The 10,293-nt window shown below is 62.9% G+C and overlaps 1 protein-coding gene across 3 annotated transcripts in view; it reads right to left on the reverse strand.

Moving 5' to 3' along the window:
* Window positions 1-9,815: 9,815 nt before the first annotated feature.
* The window catches only part of BACE2 (beta-secretase 2), an 85,388-nt gene continuing 84,910 nt past the window's right edge, over window positions 9,816-10,293 (reverse strand). For all 3 annotated transcript variants that reach the window (XM_070073148.1, XM_070073149.1, XM_070073147.1), the window contains one exon: window positions 9,816-10,288. In XM_070073148.1, coding sequence (XP_069929249.1) covers window positions 10,035-10,288 — 254 coding nt within the window. In that variant the 3' untranslated portion in view covers window positions 9,816-10,034. The remainder of the gene's footprint in view (window positions 10,289-10,293) is intronic.

The following is a 10,293-nucleotide window of genomic DNA, read 5'->3' on the forward strand; positions in this document are numbered from 1 at the left end:
TCCCCCCCGGCCTCACTCCTGCTGAGCTGGGCAGCATCCCTGGTTCCCAGAGGTGGCGCCCTCTCCCGGCCGCCCTGGGCATCCCCCCGCCCTCGCTCCTGCTGAGCTGGGAGCAGCCCTGGTTCCCAGAGGTGGCGCCCTCTCCCGGCCGCCCTGGGCATCCCCCCGCCCTCGCTCCTGCTGAGCCGGGCAGCAGCCCTGGTTCCCAGAGGTGGCGCCCTCTCTGGCCGCCCTGGGCATCCCCCCGCCCTCGCTCCTGCTGAGCCGGGCAGCAGCCCTGGTTCCCAGAGGTGGCGCCCTCTCTGGCCGCCCTGGGCATCCCCCCGCCCTCGCTGCTCGCTGGCACATGCCTCAGGACGCTGCAGGACCAGGATGGTCAGCGGTGTCCCTGTGGCCTGGGTTCTGCTTCGCCCCGTTACTCTGCCCCTGTGATGCGTAGAGGTTGCAGGGCGACGTGGCGTCGGCGCTCCTGGGAAGCCGTTGGCCCAGGGTGACCTGCCGGGACCCGCCGAGCTACCCGGTCCTGTGCTGACCAGCCACCCCCAGGGCAGAGTGCGCCGTCCCTCCCCGTCCGTGTGCAGAGTGCGGTGGGTGCGTGGAGGTGGCTCTGGCTCCTGCACGCCCAGGCCTCGCTCAGGGCTGAGCACTGGGGGTCATCAGTGTGACGTCAGGCGCCTGGGCCTCCCAGAAACGCTCACGTGCAGGAGCCCCCGTGGGTCCCCAGGCGCTCAGCTGCCAGGCGGATCTCATTCTTTCAAAACAGATTTATTCATCTGAGAGGCAGAGTCACAGAGCGGGAGACCCAGAGCGAGCCGTCTTCCATCCGCTGGTTCCCTCCCCAGATGGCCACAACAGCCAGGCCCGGGCCGGGGGGAAGCCAGGAGCTCCATCCGGGTCCCCCATGGGGTGGGAGGGGGACACTGGGGCCATCCTCCACTCCCTCCCAGGTGCCGTAGCAGGCAGCTGGATCAGAAGTGGACAGGGGGACTCGATCCGGGGCCCACATGGGATGGGGGAGGGGTCACGGACGGCTGCACCCGCCCCACTGCTGCAGGCCCGAGGGCTCCGAGTCCTGGCTGAGATCCGCGTCTCCCGAGTCAGCTGGCGGGCGGAGGAGGCGTTTTCCAACATGGGATCTGTGACAGGAGTGGCCAGTGCACTGCTCTGTGCGTCCTCACTGCCCGCGTCCCGGCCCTGCGTCCTGCACGTGTGCCCCAGCTCCCAGGCTGCGTGGACAGGCGCCCAGGGCGGGCTCCCCACCAAGTCCATGTGGCTGCCTCTGCCTGCCCCCGGCCTCTCAGCGCCCTGGTGTTGGGTGCCTGCCCTCTGCAGGCGATGTCGCCGCGTGCCAGGCCCCATGGTGGGAGGAGGCCAGAGAGGGCGGGCAGCCTCCCCAGAGTGGCCTCCGCAGGCCCGGGCTCCCGTGCTGGGAGTGGTGCCCCCCGGAGGCCCCGGCCCACTGGGTGTGAGCTGGGGCAGGAAGTGGTTGGCCGCACCCTGGCCAGGCAGGAAACGTGGTGCGCAGGGCCTCGCAGGAACCCGTATCCCCAGGTGCAGCAGTGTCCGCTCCCGACGTGGGCCCACGGTAACATCACGGGCACATTGTGGGGACTTTATGGGGTCATCACAAGGACATCACAGGGACATAAAGGGGACGTCTCGGCACGTCACGGGGACCCGCCGTGCTGCGGGGCGCTGGGCTGCGGGCCGACTGTTTGTCTCCCCTCACCGGGAGCTCCTCCTGCGTCTCCTGCCCAGCTGTGGAGGCCTTTGCTTCCGCGGGCCACGCACTGCAGCCCCTGCTGCCCCCGTGTGGCCGAGGGACGCAGGACAGAGCCAGGATTCTGTCCCAGCTCCTGCTGTACCGTGGCGCCAGCCCCAGGACCTCGCTCGGAAGCCGCTGAGGACACGGCTCTGCCCCGTGACCCTGCAGGGCCTGGGAAGAAACCTGGCAGGTGGACGTGGCTCAGGGCCGGCTGACCCCAGGACAGGGCCCAGGCAGGGGCAGCTGGGCGGGCAGCCCCATGCAGGCCCACCGGGAGCACACGGCCCATGACCTGTGGTGGATCCAGGGTCGCAGGGTGGAGCCTGGGATTCTGTCCCAGCTCCTGCTGTACCATGGCGCCAGCCCCGGGACCTCGCTTGGAAGCTGCTGAGGACGTGGGGCCCTGGGCGGACGGCTCGGGACCAGCTGGCCAGAGGGCGGGGGTCGGGGGGGTGCAGGCCGGGTCAGCTGGGTCTGGGGTCCAAGTCTGGGCAGGGCCAGGGCTCTGTGCACAGCGGGTCAGGCTGGGGGTTGCAAGGGAAGTCGCAGGGACCCCCAGTTCCCTCCCCTCTGTACACCTGAGCATGTCCCAGAGTCTCCGGAAATCCGGGATCCATAGCCACAGCTCCCAGGCGTCCCTGCGGAGGCTGGCCCGGGCAGCACGGGGAGCCCCAGGCAATGAGGGGCGCCACGTCGGTCAGTTCCCAGACTTTGCCTTGATGGGGGCTGGATGGGTGAACTGAGTCAGATGAGCCGGCACAACACGTGGGGGTTGGTGGTTAAGACCCTGACGCCCCCTACTGGAGGCTCCCGCTTCCTGCGCCCGCGTGCCTGGGAGGCTGTGGTGATGAAGCAAAGACTGGGGTCTCAGCCCCGTGTGGGGGACCTGAACTGAGTTCCTGCCCTGGCTTCAGGCCCAGCTGGTGGCTCTGTGGGCCTTTGGGGAGAGGGCTGGCTGATGGGCGCCGTGTTTCTCGCTCGCTCTCTCGGACATATACTAACAGTGTGTGCAAGGCACACAGACATAGCCGCTACTGTCCCCAAGGAGGCAGCTTTCCACACACTGACCCCCGCAGCAGGGGCGGGCTCACACATGGGGACGCGTCATTGGTCAGCAGGGCGTGGGAAGGGGCAGGAGCCCTCGGTGTGGTTTCTGGGAGGCAGGGCCAGGCAGCTGAGGGTGGCCAGCTGAGCAGCTTCCCCAGGGGCTGGCTTGGGGTCCTGCAGCTGCCGTGGGGAGGTGAGAGCCGCTGAGAGTGGCCTGGGTGTGAGCGCCATCGCAGAGGGGCTGGGCGTGGTTCAGGATTGGTTCTGGACTCATAGGCAGGCTCCTGCCTCTAGAAATCCACACCCTGGGGAGGGGCAGTGTCAGTGCACCCCAGCTGTGTAGAAAATAAGACACATGGTTAGGGCACATAGCTTATTTGTATAAGATTTGTTATGGGCTGGCGCCTTAGCAAAGCAGATAAAGCCACCACCTGCAGTGCCGGCATCCCATATGGGCGCCGGTTCAAGTCCTGGCTGCTCCACTTCCGATCCAGCTCTCTGTTGTGGCCTGGGAAAGCAGTGGAAGATGACCCAAGTCCTTGGGCCCCTGCACCCACGTGGGAGACCTGGAAGAAGCTCCTGGCTCCTGGCTTCAGATCGGCACAGCTCCAGGCATTGTCACATTCTCTGGACTCCATACAGAGCGCGAGGGAGGGGTGGACGTCCCTGGCATCGTGGGTGAGCTGTGGGCAGAAGCCTCGCAGGATGACAGAGTAAAAGCAGCACAACACTGCCACCTAGTGACAGGTCCACGAAGTTACGTGGTGACAGCTGCGGAAGGCAAAACCCCACACCCGTGTGTCCCCCTAGAAAAAGCTGCATTGGACACCGTGTTGTGGCTGGGAAGCAAGCGCCCTGCAGGCTCTGTCCAGGCCCGCCGCCTCTTCTTGCAAGGCCCTTGGAATCATTGCAAGCTTTGTCCTCCTCCTCTGGGGGCTGTGGGAGTCTTCAGTCCACCGGGCTGGGTGCCGGCCAGTGACTCCTGTCATTCATCAAGCATTGCTGCCCTCGCTGGGGACCGGCCCTCTAAGCAGGACAGTGTGGCACTAACTGGGTGCAGCTCCGGAGCATGGGGGTGGGGTCGGGGAGACCCCGGGAGACAGTAGGAGCTGGACTTCCGAAAGTGGGCAGAGCCGGGCTGGTCCCCAGGGCAGACCCCTCTCCATTGTGTCCCCTGGGCAGGTGCCCTGGAGTTGGTTTCTCACTGATAAAATGGGGAGGAGCCGTGTCCTTGCGGGGCGACCCCCAGGCGTCCCCGTCTCATGCTCACGCCCAGTAGGAGAGCCCCGTCCCCTTCTTTTGGCCGTTTGTGCGCCCACCAGGGTCCGTCCTCCTGATTCTCTTGCACTTTATTCTCTCCCTGTTGCCAGTGCGTTCTGCACCTCAGTGACTGTGCGGAGCCCCTCCCTGCCAAGGTCATCCCAAGGTCACCCGTTTACCAAGCCGCCTGCTGTAGTTTCTCCAGGGTGACCTGAGTGATGCTAAGTCTTTGAAAAAACTCCAGAGCCAACCAGTTGGAAGTGCTAGTTATTCAAACAAACCAGAATGCTTTATTTCCACTCGGGTTCACCTCCGAAATTGGTGGAACACACAAGTATAAAAAGATTAGCAAACTGCAGGGCGGAAGGGCACAGCGGCAGTCTGGACCCGGGTCGGTGGCCACAGGGCCCCTTGACGGGCGGAACGAGCGTCCCGATGCTCCTGGTCCCATCGTGACTTTTCATTGAAATCCATTTGGTGTTTTGGAAATAGAAGAAAATCCCGAAAGGGAAGCAGGTCATTTTCAGCATTTTTGGGGACACAAGCCTGCAGCTCTGGCATTCCATATGGGCTCCGGTTCAAGTCCCAGCTGCTCCACTTCTGATCCAGCTCTCTGCTATGGCCTGGGAAAGCAGTGGAAGATGGTCCAAGTCCCTGGGCCCCTGCACCTGCGTGGGAGACCCGGAAGAAGCTCCTGGCCTCAGATTGGCCCAGCTCCAGCTGTTGGGGCCCTTTGGGGAGTGAGCGAGCAGATGGAAGACCTCTCTCTCAGTCTCTGTCCCTCCCTCTCTCTGTGTAGCTCCTTGGAACAAAATACATCTCATAAAAAGCCTCCAGGTTTCATACCACTAGCAACAAAAAAACACAAATTGCGTAAGAAACTGTCAGGCACTTTGTTTTCTGTGATTTCGCTCTGGAAGAGCAGATCTGAATCGGCCTTGTCCGGTGCCCTCCCCTGCGTCTCACCTCTTAGTGTCTTCCTAACACTGCTTCCAGGAGCACCGGCCTCAGGATGGAGGCAGGTGCAGTGAGGAAGCTCAACCAGGGAACTTTCCGGAGCCTCCCAGCCCTTTGGAGACCTGGCCCCTAGGACACTGCTCTGTGCGTGGCCTGTGACTCACGGCGCAGCTCCAGTGCCGCCTACGTGGCCGCAATCCTGTGGCAAAACCTCAGCCCGAGGGGCTTTCAAGGGTCCCACAGGGGCGACGGCTGTGCTCAGCCGACTGAACTCTTGTTAGAGATGCACCTCCCAGTGTGGCAAACCCACGGTGGCTCCATGGTTCACTCGGACTGCAGTGCGTGGGAAGCCCTCTGTGCCACGTGCAGCGTAGCCATCACCCGACGTGACACAAGGAGTCCCCGTCCGTGCAGGCTGCGGCCTGGCTGCACCACGGCACGTTTCCTGTGCCCCGGGAGTCACCCAGCCTCATCGCCCTGGCGGCCCCCCCCCCAGGCCACACGGGGCACAGGGGGCACCCTAGGCAGGCACCCTTGGCCGCTCTGGCCGCAGGCTGGCTTCCGAGCGGTCGGGAACATCCATGGCGCCTCCTGGCCCAGCCGTCAGCAGATCTTGGCCGCCCCTGCCGCTGACAGGTTACGTCTGAGGATGCGGGACGGGGTGGGGGGTGGGGGTCCGAGGCGGGGAGAGGACCCTGTTCCCTGCAGCTCTGTGTGTTCCCGGCATCGCTCACCGCTCTGATCGATCGCTGGGAGACCAAGGCTCTGCAGGTGCACTGACTGCCAGCCCCGGCTCCCCGTCATGGTCTGTATCCCCCAGCCGGTCAAGGCCCTCAACCCACTCAGTGGTGACCCTCCGACCCAGCCAGTCTGGACGCCATGGCTGGTGCTCACGGGACTCCAGCCGGGAGCAGGCTGCAGTGCACTTCCCCGGGCCCCTGGGCACCCGACGGCACTGCACCCTGCGGTGACTTCAAGCTACTGGGGACGCCGGAGGCCGCGGGTGAGCTACGGAGCAGGGCTTAGGGCCGACAGCAGGAGTCTCCTGTCCCCCTCAGGCTCCTCTCTGGGAAGTAACTGACCGATGTCCTGGAGGAGGGGCGTGGCCAGAAAGTCCCCGTGCTCGGTGAGGTGGGCTGGACCTGGCTGGAAGCCGTTAGGTCCTGGTGACTCGGTGGGACCGTCCAAGCTGCTTGGACCCCAGAGTTCACTCGCACTTCCAAGGTCACGACCTCGAATGCGCAGCCTGACGCCAGCCTCTCTCGTGTTGTTAGAACAGGCGGATCCCAGGCATGGCTAGAGTGAGCGCAGCCGGGGCGCACTGTTCCCCTGGACCGATCACCTGTCCCAGGCGGCTCCTTTGGGAAACCCCTAAAAGCAGGCCGGGTGGGGGACGGGGGTGACACGAGCCGGCTCCGGGGCCCTGGGGCTGTCTCAGCTGGCCCACTGTGGGGTGAGCACGGCTCCCTCCGTGAGGGAGTCAGCCCTCCTGACTCCCCCAGATGCCGGAACCTGCCGAGTCCCAACCGAGCCCTGTCTGCATCCCTTGAGTGAACCAAGCCTGCACGGCCTGGGCACCGCACAGGCCACTCGGCCACGCCTTCTCACGCCGAGGTGGACGGCGACACCGGGCTCCAGCTGGCCTGTTCTTGGAGCTGGGGGCTCGTTTGCAAGAGACACGGCACTGGTAAGGATGAAAGACATCTGGGGCCTCCCGAACGCAAGCAGCTCTTCCGAAAGAGGCACCCGCTACCCGCTCAGTCTGTTGGCAGAGTTCTAGTCCTTTTGTTTTTGTTTTAAGATTTATTTATTTATTTGAAAGTCAGAGTTACACAGAGAGAGAAGGAGAGGCAGAGAGACAGAGACAGAGAGGTCTTCCATCTGCTGGTTCACTCCCCAGTTGCCCACAAAGGTCGGAGCTGTGCTGATCCGAAGCCAGGAGCCAGGAGCTTCCTCCAGGTCTCCCATGTGGTGCAGGGCCCAAGCACTTGGGCATCTTCCACTGCTTTCCCAGGCCACAGCAGAGAGCTGGATCAGAAGTGGAGCATCCGGGACCCAAACCAGTGTTCATATGGGATGCCGGCACTGCAGGCGGCGGCTTTACCTGCTGTGCCACAGCGCCGGCCCCGGCAGATTTCTGACTCTAATCTTATTCCCTCCCCCACTCACACATATTTCCCCAGCTTTGCTGTTTAATTGGCAAACCACCGTGCGCTCACACATGAAATTCCTATACCCATGAGAATGCGCGTCCTTTTTAAAGATTTTATTTATTCATTTGAGAGGGAGAGAGAGAGAGGGAGAGAGAGGTCCTCCACGTGTTGGTTCACTCCTCAGATGGCCAGGAGCGTCTTCCGGGTCTCCCATGCAGGAACTCGATTGTTGATGTTTATGGAACGGACGGCTGGATGGTGATTGGTGCCTGGGGACATCGGATGACCCCGGGCCGAAACTCGGAAGTGAGCTGTGTGTGGCAGCTCCGGCAGGCAGGCACACGCGGAGAGGAGCTGGCGGGCGCCAAGGCTCGCGCACTGCTCGGCACCCTCTGCCCGCCTCGCGCTTCTCTCCAAGACCCGTGCCCAGCTCCTGGAGTCGGCGCCGCTGTGGCTCTGGGGATCACGACTGCGCGCGGTTTTAGGCAGCCACAGACCCGAGATTTCTTTCTCCGTGTTCCTGGAAGCGTCTGGAAATACTAACAAGTATTCCCAAGTGGAATGCGTTCAGGGAAAACACTGCACGCCCACTCACAGGGCCTCCTTCTGTTTTGTTTGTTTGTTTCATTAAGTTTCTTTACAAACTGTCTCTGGGCCATTAGTGCAGGAGCTGTATCCATCTTTCAAAGGGACTACGTTATCCATGAAAGGAACCAAAACGTCCACATTCTTAAGCCACTGGTGTCGCTCCACGGAGAAGGAGGCAGCAAATCCAGATCCAAAATGCCGAGTCATCACCATCCGCAGGTTCAAAATGCCGAGTCATCCTCACCAGCAACCGCCACTGGTTGCCCACGGACAGCGGCAGAGTCTCCCCTGGGCCCTCTCACGCGGCTCCTGCCGATCATGGAGGCTGTGGCCTGCAGAGGCCTGGCCCAGCTGGCACGGCACTGTCTGCCGAGACAGCAGGAGGGAGGCGTGGCAGCACCACGGCCCCCGCTCCCTGCCCCCACGGCTTTGCCCCCAGGGTTCAGAAGAAACACAAAGCAGGCCGCGGGGTGGGTGCGACTCTCGCCTCCGCCGGGAATGGAATCAGTCCTCGTCCCGTCGTGCGCCCTCTATCCGCACTTCAGCTGCCCGAGAGGGGTTCATTTCAGACCTTGACTACGCTCTCAAGGACCAAGAGCCCCACCCTTTAAAAAACAAGATGGCTCAGGGGGAAGCGTCCGCTCCCATCCGCGAGTTGGCGAGATTTCTCACGACACCCCGTGCACCTTTCAGGCAAGCCTTGTCTTCCGGAACTTTCCATGGCGTATCCCTAGGTGAAAAGGACCCCGTCAAAGGGTCACTCAGGACAGCCCCTGAGGGTGTCCGAGCTGAGTGTCCGTTCACAGAACTCCAGGGGGCGGGGGCACCGGGGGCAGCATTGACTCCAAGCCCAATACCAGCAGCATGGCCAGCAACCAGGACACCCTGGCCAGTTCAGTTGTCTACTTCACCCGGTTGCTAAGTTATGCTTCTATAATCTAAGTCTTTCCATCTAGATGCAAGGGTAGAGCAATCGGACAGGAAACGCCGAACCCAACCTGTATTCTGAGAGCGGGGCCTGCCGATCTGCCACAGGGACCCCCCCCCTTCCATCAGGAGCCCAGCGCAGCACACAGGACGGACGCCCCCTGGCCAGGACATCAGCAGCAAAGCCCAGCAGGGCAGACACGGCAAGTCTGCCTCCTCCTGCAGGCATCCAGAGTTTTCAGGCATGGAGGAGGCACCGCCCGGGGGCGCCGGCTGCACCTCTGAGCAAGGCAACAGGACCCAAGGAGGGAGCCAGTGGGAGCGAAGTGAATCCCACGCAGAGACCTCCCACCCGGAGAGGCACTTAGGAGTCTCAGCTGTCAACCAGCCGAGATAACGGAACCCCGCCTCCCACCGCACGCCCTCGCCTTCCCTCCCAGACAGCTCAAGTCTCTGCTCACGGGCAGGAAGTCAGCTCCCTGCTTCCCGGGAGAGACCCCCGGGCAGAGCAGACGGACAAACCACCAACGAAGCCAAAGAAACGGAACTCGGTTTTCTCGTGAAAGTGCTTCGGCTTAGCTGTCGGTGTGCGTGACGCCGACCAGCGTAGACTCCTCTGGGCCCTGCCCCACCTCTGCTGCTGCAGGGTGGGGGTGGGGCCTGGGGTCCTGCAGTCAGGCCACCTGCTACCCCCACCCGGGCAAAGTCTGATCAGAGGTAGTTTGTCCACCTCTCCCACAGCAATACCACAAGGGTACTGGGTGCACAAGAGGGGGTCTCCTTCCTCCTGCACCCCGACAGAACTTCACATTCGGAAGGCGGAGCCCAGAGGTCCCCGGGGGGGGGCCTGCTGCTCTGTTCCCCACTCAGAATGGGGAGGCCCCTGCTGCTCCTCCGGCCGTCACATCCCGCCTCCCCGTCCCACTGAGCCGGCCGGTCCAACACGCTCTCACACTAAGGACACAGAAGCTTCCTGCAAGCTAACCGGGGTTCCAAACGCTATCCAGAGAGACAGCGAGGACATTAGTCAAGGCTTGCCTTTTTTTTTTTTGTTTTTGGTGGCACACCTGGGCCATTTGGCATCACCAGCCCCATAAAGCCTGAAGCCCAATTCACTGTTTTGGTTTAGAACAAGGTGATTTTTTTTATTATCATTTTTTTTCTTGGAAGTAGGAAAGATGAATCGGAAGCTTTAAAAAATCAAGAATCAAAATACAGTGACTCTGGAAGGCCTCAGCAGCAGGGAGCCAGGGTCCCCGGGCAGCGAGGGCGCCCGCCGCGGCCCAGGCCTGCAGCCCTTGAAGCGCCGGCTCCCCGGCTGCCCGGGGCCGGGCGCCTCATTTCCAGCGGTGCCTGACGAGGGAGGATTCGTCGTTGACCAGCTCGGGGTCCCGGGCGCCGTGCCGACACCGCAGCGGGAGCAGCAGCAGCGCGATGAGGGTGAGGAGGATGGCCCCGCACACGCTCATGAGCGCGTAGGAGATGATCCACAGGGTGGGCTCCTGCAGAGACTGGGCGGGGACGCAGCTGCTGGCCAAGTCGTCCGTCGAGAACGGCCCAGAGATTTCCGACACCGGAGCGCCCGCGATTTCTGGG

Source organism: Oryctolagus cuniculus, chromosome 4 (genome assembly GCF_964237555.1).
Source record: "Oryctolagus cuniculus chromosome 4, mOryCun1.1, whole genome shotgun sequence".
NCBI classification, from domain to species: domain Eukaryota; kingdom Metazoa; phylum Chordata; class Mammalia; order Lagomorpha; family Leporidae; genus Oryctolagus; species Oryctolagus cuniculus.